Below are 19,141 nucleotides of genomic sequence, written 5' to 3' on the forward strand. Positions count from 1 at the left end.
GCTAATGATGTGAAAACTCTGTCAATGTTCTAGACTATACAGAGAATAGAACGAAAAGTTTTCTTTTAGCTAATTTATATCGAGTGTAAGAACAGTCCAGTCCTAAATTAAACCCAGATAAAAACTCGTTTGCTTAACTGGACTACAAACCAAAATGACAAGCTTAATAGCCATTCTTCATGCACACAGACTGTTATTACACTATAATCAATCACTGGCATACGCAATTGAGTTTGATACTCGCTGCATGAAGATCCTCGTGATAATTTCTGCGCCGGCAAACTGCCGGTTGCCAAGACTTAACTATACGACCAAACATCACCGAGCAACACAATGAAACAGTAGAATAACAGAGTAACCAAAAGTCGAAATGGTATATGAATTGCACCACTAGAAACAAGGCCAAGCACATTATTCCACACCAACCCTTCCATTCAAGCCTGACCAAGGACCCTTCGGTCGCTTCTCGATGCGAGACCCACTAGCCTTCGGTAACCCTCTGGAGCGAGCTTCGGAGGTCCAGATATCTGACCCATCCCGCTCCCGTTCCTGGCCGTGCATGACCTCATCGAGGTCCTGATTGAGAATCCCATATACATCAGTCAGGGTCCTGCTCGCGTCTTGAGCAACTTCAGTACCCAGTGCAATTTTTTGCTGGACGAACTCTCGTTCGTTGGTGGCTGCAGCTTCAGAGGCAAATGCCCATGCTTCGGCGAGACTGAGGACTTCGTCGGTGGGTTGATCTGAAGGCTGCGTCTGGGTTCGAGAACTGAGAGCAGCTACCGCACGCTTGAAACGTGGCTGACGCGAAAGAACTGGATATTCAGGGAGCAAATGGGATTCGTCGCTGAGGCGATTGAGAGCTCGGAGAGTTGTGGACTTTTCCTTGGAGAGTAAGCCGGATAGGTAGGTTTTCTGGAGAGCCAGGGCCTTATGGCTTTTTGATAATGGCACCAGGTTTTCGCTTGCGTACGACAGCACATCGATTGGGTTTGGCGGAGGTACCTCCACTGTAGTGAGTTCGTTCTTGTATGTTGATCTGGATGGAGGTTTGGGCGGCACGGTGGGTGGTTGGCATGCCTTGGATGCGGCATCGAGAAGCTCTCGTCGCGCCTGTACATATGCAGCGTACTGATCTGCAATCTGCATCTTGCGCTCCTCAAGCTCCCGCTGGACCTGCTCAATTTCCTCCGCAGGCAGGTCCTGGAGTACACTTTCATCCGGATCTCCCTGACCAACTAGCCGTTCCTCAACCCATTGAACTAGCTCATCGCGGGTCTTTTGTAAAGCTTGAGCTTTGACCTCAGGCGAGACTTCAATCTGAGACTTCCCTTGAGATGCATTCCGTGCTTTGGCTTTCTCGAATAGTTGCTTTTCGCGATCTAATTGAGCCCTAGCATGAATGACAGCCCTCTCGAGATTGTGAACGAGTTCATCCAAGTCCGTTTCGGAGCCATTGCGACCCGCTTCAACCTCGGGCAATGGCGGTTGTTCCCCTCCGTTCTCAATATCCCCCAACTCAGCCGTATCTCTCGTTTTTAACTCCTCAAGGTAATGTTGAAACACTTGCAGCTTGGTATGTCGCCGGCGATCGCGTAGAAGGGTAAGGTATTCACGGAGTTCGGCACCCGGTTCTTGCTGATCTGCGTCATCAGCAGGGTGGGTTTGCTCGTTTCTCTGCCTTCTCAATGAGGAAACATTCTCAGAGGCCGCGGCAAAGTCCTTCCGAGCTGCAACATTTGCCGCCAACGCCTTCAAATAATCCCTTCGTAGTCCGTGTAGGTCGCTAGGGATGCGCTTCACCTCCGCGACGGCATCAGTTGGCGCACACAGGACGAGGTGGGATTGAGCGAGATGAGTCGATTGGTCTTCGTCGAATACGATAAATGATCGAAGATAAGACGTCAATGCCTGGCGGATCTGACGGGCCTCCTGGCGGGATTTGACGTAAGGAGCGAGCGGTTTCACAACGGGTGGAATGTGGATAAGGGCAGAGTCGTTGGGTTGGACCATGGCTTTCATTGGCCCAGGAGACTATGTACGCTTAGAGTAGAATCGGTATGAGAGACAAACTGAGACCCTGACCGGTCAGGCTTCACTGCCACAATATCGCGACAAAGGAAGTTGTTGTTTTGCTCCTTTCAGCAGGGGCTTACGTAAACTGTAGATCGTCGAGCTTATAGTTCGAATGTTTTGCTGCGAGGAAGCTGAACTTTCTCTATTGAATGACGTTAAATAGTCCCTGCAGGAGATGATCTTCTTCCGTTGGGCTCAAATTGCTCGATAGCTCCAAATGAGACATCCAATATGTCTTCATCGGGGTCCGAGCACTGCAATGTATACAACCTGTCTACAAACTCCGTCATATGATATAGATCGACAGCGATATTCAACTATTCACAAATAGTTTAATAAGTATCGGTCATCATGATATGATATGCTATTGATATGCAAATCCCTCATCCGGGATACGTCTTTACGGAGCTCCGGAATGTATGTACACAGGTACTTGCACCTGTACCTGTACAAGTAGATGCCGTCTATGCGCACGGCCCAATGAAGCCATAAACAAATGCTGAAGAGGCCTAACTTATGATTTCAGTCCGAAGTGATTCATCGCTTTTGATCACATCTCCTTCTCCCTTCCTCGCCTAACAACACAAAGTAACAACGACTTTGCGTCACCTGGGCTCGGGACCCCTCCATTACTGGTATGTTTCAGAGTCCTCCCTGGAATCCTCATCAAGGGGTATTTTGATTTATCACTGCCCCGATCTCTGACGTTGAGTTACGCATTGTTTATCGAAATGCTGAAATTGTTATAGTTCACTGGCGCCCGCTTCAGATGCCCCGGAACCCAATCCCCTTCAATCCGATATTCCCCGCCTAACGATGGCTCCCGATTTGAGCGCCGTGAATCCGTCTAGAACCAGACCCCGTGCCTCAACGACGCTCCCTCCCGTAATGGCATCACAATCGCCGACCCCACGGCAACCAGTACAAGGACCGCATACGACACTGACCTCTCTTCAGAATCCCGGGAGCCCACCGCTAGGCACGGGAGATTATGGGATCAAAAGTACAGCCCAGGGTAAGTCATTAGTGGGAGATACCGCTTATGCTCTTCTCCGGCTAACGGAATAAGGGCCATTGCGTCACCCCCAGCCGCTGACGCCTTCGGATCTCCATCTAGTGCTTGAAAAGGAACAGGAAGCAATGGTAAGTCGGGACCCGGAGGCCCGAACTATATAATATCAAAAGGCTGACATATGACTCTCAGGTGAACCGATTGACTCGCGAACTTTCTCTGCTCCGGCACCAGACAGCATCCGTATCGTCGACAGCTTCATCTACATCCACATTCAATGAACCAGATGCCCGCGCATCACCCACCTTGAGCAATTCAGGCCAATCCCACTCAACACGACGGCACCGGTCCAATTCAAGCCTCAGTTCGCATGCATCGGCGAGTCAGGTCCCTCAGGCAGCAAGTGTAACTGGCATTGCACCCTCCCGAGAGACTAGCCTGCCATCTCGAGCAGATCACTCCCGAACTGCTCGCAGCCGCGAACCCTCCCTTACATCTCGCCGACCATCAATCGGGTCCTTAACCTCGTTTTCCCACAGCAATAGCAGTGTATATCCCCACCGAAACTCGGTCTCGCAGACACAGCTGGGGTATTCGCCGGCAACCTCACTGTCACGCTTTGAAGAGGCAACACAACACCGATCGGAGCTGGAATCCATCAAACGGGAGAACGAGCAGCTCAGGAAGCGCGTGCGGGATCTGGAGCAAACACTGAAGAAGCAGAAAGAGGCAGTGCCGTCGGAGTCAACGAGTGATATCTCTGCGACACCCTCCTCTGACGGAATTGCAGAGTAATTCAACTCTCAATGTAACCTATCATTCTTACGCGTCCATGGGGGCGCTTATTTTCATTTCGGGCTGGGAGTTTGCAGGCAAACACAGAAGGATCGAGAAACAGCTTCAGGCAGCTCAGTAAATTAAGCCAAAGCAAGAAATGAGACAAGATTAACTATGTGGCGGTGTAAGCCCCGCTCTACGTCACCTGTGGCGCAGTAGCTTTGGTCACTATATGTACAGCCCCTCAGATGGTGAGATCTTCTGGATTTCTTCACTTCTACTTTCTTCCACCTTTTATCCTACCTGAAATCATGTCTGCTCCCGCTACCGTTCATGTCTCGGGCATCTCGCCCGCAACCTCCGAGAAGGAGGTTCGCGACTTCTTCAGCTTTTGGTATGACATAATGTCGCATAATTACAATCATTCACTGACTGTTCGAATTATAGTGGCAAGATTGTCTCTCTTTCCATCACTCCCGTTTCGTCTGAGGCCGATGCCCCCAAGTCCGCTTCCGTGACTTTTGAGAAGGAGGCGTAAGCTACCCCGCACCCTACTTCAAGCACATTGTCGCAACAGCCCGCCACCGAACCGACCCCCAAAAAGACATAAGAAGACACTGGAAAACGCAGTTCTAACCCAATTTACCAGAGCCGCTAAGACCGCCCTCCTTCTGGACCAAACCCAACTGGGCACCTCCCCTGTGCACGTCGAAGCTGCCCACAACATCGACGAGCTCGCCGGCCCCGACGCCACCACTGCCGACACCAAGGAAGACGAGAACCATATCGCACAGGAGGACAAGCCCCGCTCGCGCATCATCGCCGAGTACCTGGCCCACGGCTACGTAGTCAGCGACAACGCCATCACCAAGGCCATCGCCCTTGACCAGAAGCACGGCTTCTCCAACCGGTTCACCTCCGCCCTGAGCAACTTCGACAAGAAGTTCAACGCTACCGAGCGCGCCAAGGGTCTCGACGAGAGCTACCAGATCACCAACAAGGCCACCACCGGCTGGCACGGTCTGAGCTCGTACTTCGAAAAGGCGCTCGAGCACCCCACCGGCCAGAAGCTGCGCGACTTTTATGCTCGGACTGATAAGCAGGTGCGGGATATCCACAACGAGGCTCGTCGCTTGGCCGACCTGAAGCAGGGTAAGAGTGGTGAGGCTGAGGGCTCCGCTGCTGCTGAGGGTGCTTCTGAGTCTATTGCTGCTGTTCCTCCTCAGGAGCCTAAGGCTTAGATTTATTAAGAAGGTCGGGGTTAAAAATGAATACTTGCGCTGGGCTTGCTTCCTTCGTGTCTATTGCGTTTATCATTCCCCTTTTTATGATGCCATGCCATGACCATAATTGACTTTTTTCTTTCGCGTCTTCGATGATAACCATTTTCTGGACTTGTTTCGTGCGAGCGAGCTTTTAATTGTGTCGTGTTCGGCTTTAGTTGATTACCACTTGGGTATCTCAATGAAAGCAAACGAAAGGACAGAAAATTCACTTCATACTGGATGCCTACTTGTACGAGCGTAGCTGTTTATTAGAATAGACTATTGTTCACACTGGAGGTATAGATATGCTCAACAGATCAATTTATCCCATAAGCAGGAAATAGTCTCATGATATCATTATCCAGAATACAACACGCCCTTACAATAACATAGTTGTAATACAAAAAGCCTATTTAGTGATGTTTTCCCTTTTTCACGTACTTATCCGCCTCAATCTTTTCCAGCGGGTGCACCGGGTTACTCGTCAGACCGTGAGACTGGAACTCATCTGAGGCCTTCTTCGTCTCGTCGGATGATGGGTGGCTGCCCAGAGATGTCTTGCCAGTGCCAGGAGTGTCGTTCAGCTGGGCGCCGGATTGGCGCTCCGGGTCGGGAGATTGGCGGCCGGGATAGGGAGCAGACATATTTGTGGTGGTAGTATTGATGTAGGATGGACGTGCTAGGTCGGGGGAGCTGTGTTAGCTGGGTGTTCTCTTGGAGGTGATTTGGTAGTGTATAGGTAGACGGTTGGGTGGCGATGTATAGATCAACGGAACTCACATTCGACGGATATAGTGTATCAATTGAATTGAACTGAATTGAGGGACTGAGTATGTGTTTGTTCAGATAAGTAGATTGAGACTGATTCAAGCTGTGGACGCAGTGCTCAGTTTCTTATAAGATAGAGGAGCTCCATCTGACGTTACCAAACCGGTCTATCTTCATCATGATGACGTTACCGTGAAGCATCTCATTGGGTTGTGCTCCAATTGTATGAGCGCCTGCGAGTAAATAACCTTGGATGCCTTGTATTTTACTTGGTTACCTTAATCTGCTTTGGATTGTTGGGGTCTTGCCTGTAGAAGGAGTATCTATTCATTGTTGTGGTGATGTTGGCATTTATGATGGCGACGCCAATTGCGGCCATGACAACATATACATTAATGTGCTGTCCTCCTTCCTGAGAACTATATATCGTATTGGGGAAGGGCTAAATTACAAAAATAGTTTTAATTACGACCGAAATAGAGGGAAAATGCTACTACTAGACACGATCTTGGCAGATAAGTGTACCTATTTGCTACGGTGGCCGCAAACTTATGCGGTAGACATTGATCTAATCTACCACCCTTATAACTATAACGCTGAGATGTAACTCCTCTACACCGAAACACCCACGGGGAATGTGCATGTATTTCTACATTAGGAATGGTTGAACAAACGCAAGGATCTGACTGCTCGTATACCGCGTACATCACATCTGCCGGTGTTCGAAGATGTCCACCGTCCTCGGTGATACGTGAATCCAACTCCCTGTCTGATAGGCTTTCTACTTAACTACAATCCAGAGTCTAATAAATTGAATCCAACATTTGTAGCATGGATGATGTACTATATCATGGAGAATAATGAGGTCTTCTGGGGAATCTGTGCAGCGAAGAGGATTAGGACGGGGGAGAAGAAAAGGGGGATAAGATGTAGGACTTTTGTGTGAGTACATCAGCGGGAGCGTGACAGGGAACGGAAAGAGATAAAAAAAAAAGGCAAAAGAAAAACAGAGATGGCAGAGGACGATTGGGGGGGCATGATCTAAAGAAGCGGGAAAGACATGATATGGGCATATGGTCTCGTGAGGAAAATGCAGGGGAAACAGAAAACCAGAAACGAGACATTGACATGGGAAAATATTCACACCATCTCGGAAATAAATTCTCTTAGTTGCCGTTCTGTATGCCCGCTGCAGCGGCGGCCTCTGCGTTGGCAGCGGCGACCATGGCCTTGGCGTCGGCTTCGTGGAAGACACCTTGGATGATCTGTTGCTCCTCGGGGCCGAGGACCTTGGTCAGGCTCTCGTAGAGCTGGGGCTGCTCTTGTTGGAGGTCTAGACTTATGTTAGCAGGTTGAAAAGAGTGGTTGGTGTGGATCACATACTTAGCAAGACATGCTTGAACATGCCATATGGCTCAACCTTATCCAGAGGGGTCTCCAGCAAGCTTTCCTCGTCCATATCATCGTCGTCATCGTCGGCGAATGAGCCGAACTTCTGCGCCTCTTGGTTGAGGAAGTCGAGGTAGGCAGCGCTCTCGTCGGCGACATCATCGTCAAGGGCGGCTTCGACTTCATTTTCGTCCCACTCAACGTCACCATCCCAGTCGTTCTCCTCGTCATCGTCATCATCTTCGTCGTCGAGGGTGAAGTCGGATTCCTTGGTGGCATCCTCACGTTCTATGTTATTGATTAGCTTTGAAAGTCCTGGAGTCCACAATGTGAGAGGTTGAAAGACATACGCTTCAATGCAGCAGGCAAGGTCTGGAAAAGTCGTGTCACACCCTGCAACAGTCTCGGCCATCCTTGCTGGACGCTGACCGGGACGTCACCGGCCGGAAGAGTAAGAAGCGAGCTGATAGCAGCAATCGACAGCTTCTTGTCGTGCACACGGCGGAAGTTGTCGATGTTAGCGAACCAAGCACTGAAGAACTTGTTGGTCCAGCCCTTAGCCTCCAGAACCTGAAGACTGAGTGCGGAGTTATAGTAAATTGCGTTGATGACCATCTCCATAAGGTGGATGCGGTAAGACTTGGTGCGCGCCTCGCCGGCATCAATGACCCGCATAGCCATCTCAATGAAGAGCGGGATGTACTGGTCAATGTGTCCACGAAGGTTAAGCATCAGGGTTTCAGCAAGCTTGCAACCGCAGATGCGGTCAACACCACCGACCTTCTCGTCGGCGAAGATGTCTTGCACCATACCAACCACGGCATTGAGGTAGGCAGGGTTCTGGACCAGCATCTCGGAACCGTAAGCGACATAGTTGTCAAGGGCAGGGAGCATATCTTCGAGGTAGAGCTCGGCACCAGCCTTGAATGTCTTGTGAATCAGTTCGAACGCTTGCCACATGGAAGCAGAAATGGTCTTGGATGCAAATGTGCAGCTGTCAATAATCTCGAAAATCTCGTTGTAGAGATCATATAGCTTGTTCTCCAAAGTGATACTGATGACGGGCATCAGGATAGTCTCGAGGTGCAGGAGTACATCGGGGGTGCTCTCGAGAGTGAGGATGAGGGTTCCAATGGTCTGCAGAACACCCAATGCGGTGATGCTCTTGTCATCCAAGAAATCACCGTAGCCATCCTCATCACCGCCCTTGGAGGCATTGCGCTCCAGGAGCTCACCAACAATACGCATATAAGTATCGCGAAGCTGCTCGCTCAGCGCCACGGCGAAGGGAGTAAGCTCAGCGGAGAAGACCTCAACGAAGTCCTCCATGACGTTGGCCAGAGCATCCACGTCGACCTCGTTGGCGAGCTTGAGAAGCTGCTGCATGATCTGGGGGATGTTCTGCTGCATCGATGTGCGAATAACGTCGTGACGAATAAGGGGCTGCAGAGCAAGGGCGGCCTCAACACGCACGGGCAGTTCGGGATCGGTCATGGACTCGAGGATGTTCCGGTAGATGACCATCAGGTTGTTGGGATCCTTGAAGTCGAGCTGCTCGAATTTCTCCAGGGTATCGCAAGCACGAGCGCGGAGGAAGCCGTGGGGGCTGCGGAACTCGGGGAAAACGTGACGGACGAAGAAGTACTCGACCTGATCCGCAATGGGGCTCTTCTTGCCCAGAATGACCGAAGCCAACGAGCCAATCATTCTCAAAGCACCCTCCTTTTCACGAGGCTGCTTCTGGTCTTCCGGTGCGGCCTCGTACTTGCTGACAACACTGTTAACGAAAGTGAGAATGGAGAAGGTCTGCTTCTTGCGGTTCTTGGTCAGGGAAACCAGGAAGTTGGTGGCGGCCACATCAGGAGCGGAAACTTCCTCGTAGAAGTTCAGCTTGCGATGGAGGTATTCAGAAGGATCGTCCTCGAAAAGCTCAATATCCTCATCTGACTGGCACAAGATGGGGAAGACGAAATGGGCAATAAGGTTGTCCATGTGCGGCTTCAGGTGATCCCACATGGCCTTGGGCTTGACACACTCCTCCATAAAGACCAGCGTATATGAAAGTGCGGAGTTGCTGAGCCATTGCGACTTGGAAACCCACTTGTCGATCTCCGTCAAATATCCCTTAAGAATTTCGGGGGCGAATGTGCTGATAAAGGTCTTCGCGTACGGTGTGTAGTCGGGGGTGGAGGATTTTGTGATCGTAGTGGGGTTGCCGTATCTGAGTTCAAAAGTCAGTAAAAGCCGTTGCAGACCGGTTGAAAAATCCAAATGTATCTCACCTGATAAATAGACGGTTGAGGTTGGCGTATGACCACTTCTTGCACTTCCACCAGTGGTTCATTTCCCGTTCTTCCTTGGAATCTCCCATAGCGTTCGCGGGGGGCGTCTTCGAGACGATTCGCAGGAATAGTGTGCACCAGTCCACGGTGGCCTGATGGGTTTGTAAACAAGGAGAGAGCTCGAACTACATCCCAGTCAGTCAGTATGGTTGGCCAGGTTGCGTGCATGGGAACACCCACGTAGATTGCATGCTTGAAAGCCTTGACCACAATGCGGAGCATCTCCGCGGCCTCCAGACTCTCCTCATCCACGAGCTTCGATCCAATGCTGAGAAGCTGGGGAAACGAGTGCTCCACAATCTTGTCGAATTCCTCTCGCTTCTCGCCAGCCTTGAATCTATACACCCGGCAGACTGCCAATAGACACTGCAGACCCGCATACACCGTACTTGCGTCATTGGTGCCGAGGAGCTGAAGAGTAAGATCCAGGAACCCGGGCCACTGCTCGGGGAAGTCGTTTTGCAGGATCTTCTGCAAAAGGGGAACCAGCTGGTTGCGAACATTTGGGGGTGTTGATGCCAGGGCAGGGATAAGGCGTTCCCTGAATCCGGGCTTCTCAGCCTCGGGAATTGGCGTACGCTGCGGGCTATCTTCGACGGGGGCCCATCCGCGGGTGATGCGGTTCTTCAGGTAGACACCAGCTGTAAAGGAGAAAATGAGCGGGGTCGATCGAAAGATTGTGAACAGTTCCACGCGAGGGCGAAACGGTCAACGACGTACCAGAGAGCTGAACGGCATTGTTCTGCTCGCCTTGCAGGATATCCAGAAGTGCATTGATAAATCCTGGCTGCGTCTCGGCCTAGATATACCACGTGTGAGCCTAACGGTTGCCCCGCTAGTAATTTCCAGCACATACATATTTCAAATCCTGCTCCGCCTGTTGGCGAATGTCTGCATTCGCGTCTAGAGTAGACTGAATGCGGTCTCGAAGGGCTGTAACATCCATCGCGCAACAATCCCCAATACCAGAAAGTCAATAAATCTCCAAATAAACGAGGAACCCCGGGGGGAGCGCGGACCGGCGCCGTTGAGGGAAGGGAGGCCGGGAAAGAGTCAACGGATGAAAGGACGAGGGTGTCCTAGAGAGATCTTGTGGATCTTGAAGAGAGGAGGAAGAAAAGGTGAAGAGGGGGGAAAGAATTATCTTTTTTTCGATTTTCCCGACTCGGGGCGGTCGCCCCGCAGCTAATCAGAGGCCGCACACACGGATTTTTGTACGGCAGACAATAGGCTTCTTCTGATTGTATAGTTGTTGTTGTTGTAATTTCTTTTTAATATAGTTATAGAGGCATGGATAAAGAGCTGTTTTTTGTATTAATAAACTGGCTGGTAAATTCGTTCGACACTAATAGGCAAACGGCGCATGTAGCCAAGTATAAAAAGACGTTGAAAAAGTACACTAACAAATGTAGTGAAAACAAAATATTTTATAGTATCAAATGACAAAAACATGACCGAGATGTGCTTCCCTCCGAGACATGAGTACTGATATATATACAGTCCTGGAATGCGGGTGGAAACTTCCTCATGCCACCAAGTTAATACTTCGGGAAGTCGGGGGCAAATCCATATCTACTAAAGCCTCACCGTGATTGGATGTCTTGGCTGATGCAACAACACTACTGCCGAAAAATGATGTAGATACTATGATGTCCACTTGCCAACATTGATAAATACAGATATAGAAGGCAAGTAGCCAAATGAGCATATAAATGCTTATTTTACAATATACAAAACCCAAGCCATAGTGAAACATATCACATCAGACTCGTCCTGCCACCAATCTCATTGCCGGCTTCGCCGTTAGGCATCTCGCCATTCCGGCCAACAACAAACTCCCGGTAGATCCCGTTAAGACGTCTACGCTCTGCCGGACTGAGGGAACCGCGCGTGGTAGCCAAGGAACGCTCGACATGCTCCCAGCGGACTATGATATCCTCACGCAGCTCGTCTGCAGGTGCTTCAGTGCCATTAGCCACCGGCGCTGCGGCGTTATTCGCAGCACCAGGTCCTTGCTCGAGCTGACGTTGGCGACGACGCGAGTTCTTAATTGCCTCAAGCTTGGCTGAAATCACTGCTGGGGGTGGCATGGAGACCGATCCAGATGCCTCCTCTGAAGAGGAGTAGAGGAACTGGATGAATGATTTGCTAGAGGCACTGTTGGAGCTCTTGGCGGCATTTGACTTGGCACCAGGTTTGTCCCCATCACCAGAGTGGTCACCTAGAGCGTCGTGAACTGCCTCTAGATGCGCGTTGTACACAACAGCCTGCAGATCAGCTCCAGAGAATCCTTCAGTCGCGGCAGCAATTTCGTGAAGACGGGAAGCAACCTCATCGTTCATCTTAAGCTTCTCGCTCACTGAACGGATGATATCAACACGGTCTTCATGGGTTGGCATGCCACAAAGCAGTGACTTATCCAGACGACCAGGACGCAGAAGAGCAGGATCGATCAAATCCGGCCGCGACGTCGCCGCTAGCACATATACACCCGAAAGGCCCTCTGCACCATCCATCTGTGTCAACAATTGGTTGACAACACGGTCAGTTACACCGGTGGAATCATGGCCACGCTTAGGTGCAATACTGTCGAACTCATCGAAGAATAGAACACAGGGACGAGCCGCCTGGGCTCTTTCGAACAAATCACGAACACTCTTCTCACTGGCTCCGATATATTTGTTCAAGATCTCAGGACCCTTGACACTGATAAAGTTCAACCCGCACTCGCCAGCCACTGCACTAGCCAGCATTGTCTTGCCACAACCAGGGAATCCATAAAGAAGCAGACCAGACCGTAGCCGCAGCGGACACTGGGAGAAGATAGGTGCGTACTTTGTAGGATATTGCAGGGTTTCCAGCAAGGTCTTTCGGGTTTCAAACAGACCACCGACAGAAGCAAACGTTGTTGTAGAGGAGGTAAGAGTGACGTTGCGGAGAGATGCTGGAGTAAAGTCCTTCAGAGCACTCTCAAAGTCCTCCAATCCAAGAGTGATCATCTTCGATGTCGCTGTTAGATCTGAAACAGAGCGAATGAGGGCCTCATTGCGCGCACGTGAAACAAGTAGTACAAGATCGCCGGGCATATATCCATCAGTCTTGCCAGCCAACTCGAGATACTCGACATCCCTTCCAATAACGAAGCCATCGCCCCCAGAAGAGCTAGGGCGACTCCCGGGATTTGAAGGGTCCAGCCACGAATCCTGTGTCGAGGAGCTAGTGGCCCGGACATGTCCATTTATGTTCTCCGTAGGCCTGTCTTGGCAAGTAAGTTTCTCCAAAACCTTGCGGCGCCCTTCTTTATCAGGAGCACGTATGCTGATGATCTCACGAACGACATGGCCTCCGATGATAACATTATTCAGGGACTCCTTGGCCTGAGCAGTGGCCAGTAGCACAACAGAAGAGTTTAGCGAGCAATATTCCCGGACCATAGAGCAGATAACCTCGCTATTCTGGCGACTGCGGCCATTGTCTCCACCCACTTGCAATTCCGTCTCAACCGGGCAAAGCTTGTCTAAATCATCAAGAATCACGACTGACTGACCACCAAGGCGTGCGCACCATGAGGCGGACATAAACAGGCGATTCAAAGTTTCCTTGATATTGGAGATTCTCGTCTCATCGGTAACAAGTTTGCGGCAAGAGAAATACCTGACGTTGGAAAGATGGTCTTTCCTTAAACGATGGGCCAGGAGCTGAGCGAGAGTTGTCTTTCCAGCACCAAGACCGCCAGTGAGCAAGATGGACGAGGATTTTGTCAGGTTGTTCAAAGACTGAGAAATGATAGAATCAATTCCTACAAGTTCAGGGGCGGTCTCTGGTAGGGGATCTTCCATAGGTAGCGCAGATGAACTCGCGTCGAATGGCTTGGGAATTTCGGCCTGAACCTCTAGGTTCAATTTGGCTTCCGAGCCCAATAGCCATCCTAACATTGACTTTGCTTCATCTGGACCGCCTTTCAAGGGAGGATCAAAGCGGATGATAGCGCCATCAAATGAAGAGACTGAGGGATGATACTCAGATTTGGGTAGAATCATTCCATCGGTCAAAGGACCAGAGAAAAGCCCGAGGTCGGACCCTGTGCTCCCATAAATAACCTTCAGCCGCTCGACCAGGGCATCTCGAGAGGCCGCGGTGTCAGCACCGAATTTCAGCCCCTCTCTTTTTCTCGAGGGATCAGCGATGAATGGATAAACCTTCAATGTCTTGACAGCTGACCGATGCAGCTGTGGGGGCGCTGCCTCAACTCGAACAATTCCACCGACCATTTTCTCCGCGCCAAGGGCCGTGCACAGCAAAGTGGACATCGCCGCATGCCGATTGTCGGGGGCTTCTTCCCACGGAAGCAGCTTAGCCACAATCTTCGTTGAAGGGGCACCAGCATCATTCGATTTCTGCTGCTCAGCTTGGGCAAGTTGTTGTTGGGGATCAGGTGGGGGCTTGAGACCAGATGGCTGGACCACCGATACGCATGCCCAAGTCGCCCCGCGCAGCTCATGGCTTGCAAGCAGGTCCGGATCGACCCAAACACGTAGGCCTTCGTTTGCATCATCTTCAATTTCCGCATCGAAATATTGGCTGGTTGCTGAACGATCAACGCCTCTCAAATATAGAGAGCCTCGGGTGCTCGAGTCGGAACGGCCACTCTTGGGGCGTACAGTGCTTGAGCCACTCCTGCCCCCAGCACTTCTCCTGCTGCTACCAGCTGCACTCCGGCTGTCAGCGCGAGATCCTTTGCTTGTCTTCGACCGAACCTTCGGGGCGACAATAACTTCCGCATCCGGTGCAATCTTGGCGAAGGGAGACGTGTTTGAGGGAGCGGGTGTAAGTGATGTGACGACAATATTCGCGGTAGATGTGGGAGATAGATGCAATGCAAGCGGGTGCATATGCTGCTCTGATTGTGGGCAATTGTATGTAGGATTGGGTAAAGCGCGGATCTGTGAGAGGAGATTAAGCTCAAGGAATGTCGCGTGGAGTTCAATAACTATAATAATGCTTATTTAGCGTTGTTTGATATGACTTGTTCGTACTTGCGACTTACTCTCCCAGTCTTCCGGTGTCAATGGCTCAATGTTGATCGTATGCGCAATGGGTGGATCGAGATGGATGAACAGTCCGACCTGCAAGGCGTTAGTACCCCACGTGGATGGCGCACGGCCAGGGATACAAGTTTACCTTCTGCCCCTCGGTGAGACCCAGAAGGCGCCCGAAAGTAGTATCCAGCTCGACAATAGATAATTCCTGTTCTCTGGAATATCCACTGCTGATACCGTCTCTTCCAACGACTGGCGCAAGCCGACGCTTGCTTGGCATACCAGTCCACCCGAGGAAGCATGACTGCTGCGGGGGAGCTCCATTGGCCTTCCCGGAGTTCAACTTATATTGTAGCTCAATGATCACATTCTGGGCAGTCTAATGTAATCTTGAATTAGCCGAAAATCACGCATTGATACGACACAGCTGGCAGACTGACCGTGTTTGCATTGACCAGCAGAGCGACTAGCGACGATGGTAGATTGACGAGACAGTTTTTCAGAGGAACAAGGGCAACTTCGGCCGTAGCAGCAGGCTTCTTGGGCGCCATCTGTAAGCGCTGAACTGTCGTGTACACCGAAAGGACGAGGAGGAGAGGGGAACGTGAACTCGGAGAGACACGAACCCCGGACTCCACACTGCTTCTGTTTCGCCTCGGCCCGATTACCAACCACGTGACCACGCATCGTGATAGAGGAAGAACATATTGTCCGGTGCCATATACACTAGTCCCAAATAGGCTAGCAACATTCTGAACGCGTCGCTGTGTCGCGTTCGCGTTTTGCTAGTGATTTTGGTAGGGGCTCGGAAAGCCGCTAGACCCTCTCTCTATTTCTTCCGTCCCACCACCTCTTTGCGATTAACCCTCGTTTATGCACAATGTCGCTCCTTCAGTACCCCCCCCCGGTTGATTATGCCGCGCAATTGGATGGCTTCAAGGACTTCTTGAAAGGATTTAAGACCTTCCAATCTTCCTCGGAAGCTGCCGCGACCGAGGCTCTGGAGGACCTGAACATCGACGAAGGCCGGACCAGTGATGAATATGATTTCATGGATGATGCCGATGAGACGGGGGCCAACACTCGCGTAAGCAGGCGCCGGGAGCCGAAGCTCAAGTATATGCAAATTTTGCAAGACGTCGCAAACAGGGACAAGTCCAATATCCTGATCGAATTGGATGATCTCGCGGTGGTGAGTATCTGAACCGAGTAGCTCTTTCTCATTGAGCAATACCTTACAAATGGCTTCCTACAGTTCGAAAAATCCCTCCCCGATGAAGCCAACCTCAAATTGGTCGAGTCAATCGAAAAGAACACCAAGCGCTACATCGATGTTGTTTCTCAAGCGGTTGACAATATTATGCCAAAGGAGACAAAGGATGTCACGTAGGTCGAAGCCTTGGCCAGCACTATCTTCCAGACGGACTAACTCTCGTGCAGATTTAAGGATGATGTGCTTGATGTGATCATGTCCCAGCGCGAGAAGCGCAATGAAACAATGGAAATGGCCATGGAGGCCGACATGGAAGCTGCCGCTTCTGCCCCATCGATGTTCCCCCCGGAACTCACTCGCAGATACACCCTCAACTTCAAGCCCCTCACTCCTTCCGGCTCTAGCGTCGAATCTAAAGCCCTCGCCGTTCGCAGTGTGCGTGGTGAGCACCTGGGTAGCTTGATCACTGTGCGAGGTATTACCACCCGTGTCTCCGATGTCAAGCCCGCTGTTCAGATCAACGCCTACACTTGCGATCGCTGTGGCTGCGAAGTCTTCCAACCCGTCACCACCAAGCAGTTCCTTCCTTTGTCCGAGTGTCTGTCGGATGAATGCAAGAAGAACAACTCCAAGGGCCAGTTGTTCCTGTCCACCCGTGCTTCCAAATTCGTTCCCTTCCAGGAAGTTAAGGTCCAGGAGATGGCCGACCAAGTACCGGTGGGCCACATTCCTCGCACCCTGACAGTTCACTGCCATGGTGCTCTCACTCGTCAACTGAACCCCGGTGATGTTGTCGACATTGCTGGCATCTTCCTGCCCACTCCCTACACCGGTTTTAGAGCTATTCGCGCTGGCCTACTGACCGACACTTATCTGGAGGCTCAGCACATTACCCAGCACAAGAAGTCCTACAATGAGATGGGCATGGACAGCCGGACTCTTCGCAAGATCGAACAGCACCAGCGCTCTGGTAATATGTACGAGTACCTTTCCCGGTCGATTGCACCCGAAATCTACGGACACCTTGATGTCAAGAAGGCATTGCTCTTGCTGTTGATTGGAGGTGTCACGAAGGAGATGGGTGACGGCATGCACATTCGTGGTGACATTAACATTTGCCTGATGGGTGACCCTGGTGTGGCCAAATCCCAACTACTTCGATATATTACCAAGGTCGCTCCTCGTGGTGTGTACACCACCGGACGAGGAAGCAGTGGCGTCGGTCTTACTGCCGCCGTCATGAGAGATCCTGTTACCGACGAGATGGTATTAGAGGGAGGTGCTCTTGTCCTTGCTGACAACGGAATCTGCTGTATTGATGAGTTTGACAAAATGGAGGACTCAGACCGGACAGCTATTCACGAAGTGATGGAACAGCAAACCATCTCTATCTCCAAGGCCGGAATCAACACTACCCTTAATGCGCGCACTTCCATTCTGGCAGCAGCTAACCCGCTGTACGGCCGGTACAACCCTCGCTTGTCCCCCGTTGAGAACATCAACCTCCCCGCCGCTTTGCTATCTCGTTTCGATGTGATGTTCCTGCTACTTGATACCCCATCCCGCGAGGGTGACGAGGAACTCGCCAACCACGTCACCTACGTCCACATGCACAACAAGCACCCCGAGACCGAAGACTCTGGTGTGATGTTCACTCCCCACGAGGTTCGCCAGTACATCGCCAAGGCTCGATCATTCCGCCCTGTTGTGCCTTCCAACGTGTCCGACTACATGGTTGGTGCCTATGTGGCCATGCGCAAGCGTCAAAAGGTCGATGAGTCCAAGAAGAGACAGTTCTCTCACGTCACCCCTCGTACCCTGCTCGGTATTGTTCGTCTGTCACAGGCCCTTGCTCGTCTTCGCTTCAGTGAGGAGGTTGTTCGTGAAGATGTCGATGAGGCTCTGCGTCTCATTGAGATCTCTAAGGCTTCTCTGTACAACGACGGCGAGTCCGGCGCCGACAACACTCCTTCCAGCAAGATCTACAACTTGATCCGCAGCATGAAGGAGAGTGGTGCCGCTGCCGTTGGTGATGGCGAGGAGGGTGAGATGAGCATGAGACGTATCCGTGAGAGAGTGTTGGCCCGTGGCTTCACCGAGGATAACCTCACCATGACTATTGATGAATACGCCGCTATGGACGTAAGTTTTGAACTATCTCCCAGCTCATTTTGCGCATTTACTAACTCTATACCTTCCAGCTCTGGCAAGTCACTGGCAACGGCACACGTCTGCTCTTCACTGAAGTTGACGCTGATATGGGCATGTAATTGTGAAGCTTATTTATCTTGTTTTTTCCTTCTTGAATGTCGACCGGGCTTTTTGTGCCTGTTAAAGATGCATGTGAAACAGGCTGAGTTTAAGGCAACGGGTGTTTGGGTGTATTCTCGGGAATATGGAGCCGGTTCTTACGATTTTGTAGGGTCAATCAAAAGATCATCCAATTTACTTTTTAATTTTGGTACGGCGTCTCAGTTCCATGTATAAACCATATTCGATTAACTTTAAGGAGCGACATTGTGCTATAGAGCTAACCCCAGAATCTCTGGCGCCACCAAAACTAAACTCCCCAGGGCCCGTGAGTAACTTATCCTCGAATGTAGAAGTTGCCTTCATCTCCAACTTCCTCTCCAATTAAACCCACAGGCAAACCTAGGCCTGCACTACTTCGCTTTAAGCCGGGCACTGGTTGTAAAGTTTAACCTCATTACAGAGCTCCGACGGCATACCGAAGGGATTGTTGCAAAGAGTATTGCAAGCCGTATTCTCAGGAACGAAAACAAGGAACTCATAGTTCGGCATCGGCAGGCGGAACTGACGACTGACATCGTTGTTATTCTGTGACGCCTTATAGCCAGCACGGCAGGCGCAGTGGAAGGATGTGCCAGTGTTGATGCACGAGGTGGTCACATCACAGCGATTCTTGCCGGAGACAGGGTTGCAGGTACCGCATGGTGGAGGCGGCTTTACGTTCGCGGCGACCAGAGAAGCGGTGCCGATGATCAAAGCCAAGGTGAAGATGTGCATCTTGATCGGAGGTTGGGTTTGAGTATAGACTTGTAGTAGAACTTGAGGCGTGTGCTTTGTTATTGTCCGTGGATTGGTTTTTGATGGCGTTATCTTTTGCTGGGAGAGTCGTCATCTTTATAGACTTTGCTTCTAGGCTACATGATGCTCGTATGTCATGTCATTTCTGTTGTTTGGATTCTTTTGGTTTTCCGTGCGGATGCGCATCCGGCCTATTCCCTGCAGTTTGTCCA

At 51.0% G+C, this 19,141-nt stretch overlaps 8 protein-coding genes across 8 annotated transcripts; 3 read left to right on the forward strand and 5 right to left on the reverse strand.

Annotated features, from left to right (window-relative positions):
- Positions 1-411: 411 nt before the first annotated feature.
- Positions 412-2,013, reverse strand: PENARI_c007G10939 (uncharacterized protein; the record flags this gene model as incomplete). The annotated part of the gene is made up of 1 exon (XM_022631192.1): positions 412-2,013. The coding sequence occupies one exon, from the start codon at positions 2,011-2,013 to the stop codon at positions 412-414; it is 1,602 nt and encodes a 533-aa protein (XP_022488989.1).
- Positions 2,014-2,892: 879 nt separating this feature from the next.
- PENARI_c007G01152 (uncharacterized protein) lies at positions 2,893-3,883 on the forward strand (the record flags this gene model as incomplete). Its single annotated transcript, XM_022630730.1, has 4 exons — positions 2,893-2,961; positions 3,034-3,091; positions 3,146-3,219; positions 3,281-3,883. The coding sequence occupies 4 exons, from the start codon at positions 2,893-2,895 to the stop codon at positions 3,881-3,883; spliced, it is 804 nt and encodes a 267-aa protein (XP_022489243.1).
- A 293-nt stretch (positions 3,884-4,176) lies between these two features.
- Positions 4,177-5,106, forward strand: vip1 (putative actin cytoskeleton protein (VIP1); the record flags this gene model as incomplete). Its single annotated transcript, XM_022630989.1, has 3 exons — positions 4,177-4,259; positions 4,313-4,399; positions 4,515-5,106. The coding sequence occupies 3 exons, from the start codon at positions 4,177-4,179 to the stop codon at positions 5,104-5,106; spliced, it is 762 nt and encodes a 253-aa protein (XP_022488909.1).
- A 204-nt stretch (positions 5,107-5,310) lies between these two features.
- PENARI_c007G08398 (uncharacterized protein) lies at positions 5,311-5,774 on the reverse strand (the record flags this gene model as incomplete). The annotated part of the gene is made up of 3 exons (XM_022631065.1): positions 5,311-5,316; positions 5,368-5,392; positions 5,572-5,774. 3 exons carry the CDS (start codon positions 5,772-5,774, stop codon positions 5,311-5,313), a joined length of 234 nt encoding a protein of 77 aa, XP_022489164.1.
- A 1,290-nt stretch (positions 5,775-7,064) lies between these two features.
- On the reverse strand, positions 7,065-10,575 carry PENARI_c007G09157 (putative nonsense-mediated mRNA decay protein (Nmd5); the record flags this gene model as incomplete). The annotated part of the gene is made up of 7 exons (XM_022631099.1): positions 7,065-7,231; positions 7,282-7,575; positions 7,638-9,508; positions 9,570-9,754; positions 9,810-10,270; positions 10,350-10,428; positions 10,486-10,575. The coding sequence occupies 7 exons, from the start codon at positions 10,573-10,575 to the stop codon at positions 7,065-7,067; spliced, it is 3,147 nt and encodes a 1,048-aa protein (XP_022488905.1).
- Positions 10,576-11,386: 811 nt separating this feature from the next.
- On the reverse strand, positions 11,387-15,355 carry pex1 (AAA family ATPase peroxin 1; the record flags this gene model as incomplete). Its single annotated transcript, XM_022630687.1, has 5 exons — positions 11,387-14,619; positions 14,677-14,755; positions 14,811-15,047; positions 15,109-15,233; positions 15,295-15,355. The coding sequence occupies 5 exons, from the start codon at positions 15,353-15,355 to the stop codon at positions 11,387-11,389; spliced, it is 3,735 nt and encodes a 1,244-aa protein (XP_022489177.1).
- A 193-nt stretch (positions 15,356-15,548) lies between these two features.
- PENARI_c007G07308 (DNA replication licensing factor MCM7) lies at positions 15,549-18,151 on the forward strand (the record flags this gene model as incomplete). Its single annotated transcript, XM_022631021.1, has 4 exons — positions 15,549-15,860; positions 15,924-16,054; positions 16,109-18,023; positions 18,083-18,151. The coding sequence occupies 4 exons, from the start codon at positions 15,549-15,551 to the stop codon at positions 18,149-18,151; spliced, it is 2,427 nt and encodes an 808-aa protein (XP_022489365.1).
- Positions 18,152-18,554: 403 nt separating this feature from the next.
- Positions 18,555-18,908, reverse strand: PENARI_c007G00584 (putative adhesin; the record flags this gene model as incomplete). The annotated part of the gene is made up of 1 exon (XM_022630697.1): positions 18,555-18,908. The coding sequence occupies one exon, from the start codon at positions 18,906-18,908 to the stop codon at positions 18,555-18,557; it is 354 nt and encodes a 117-aa protein (XP_022488921.1).
- Between the last annotated feature and the right edge of the window lie 233 nt (positions 18,909-19,141).

Source organism: Penicillium arizonense (genome assembly GCF_001773325.1).
Source record: "Penicillium arizonense strain CBS 141311 chromosome Unknown PENARI_contig007, whole genome shotgun sequence".
In the NCBI taxonomy this organism is placed as follows: Eukaryota; Fungi; Ascomycota; class Eurotiomycetes; order Eurotiales; family Aspergillaceae; genus Penicillium; species Penicillium arizonense.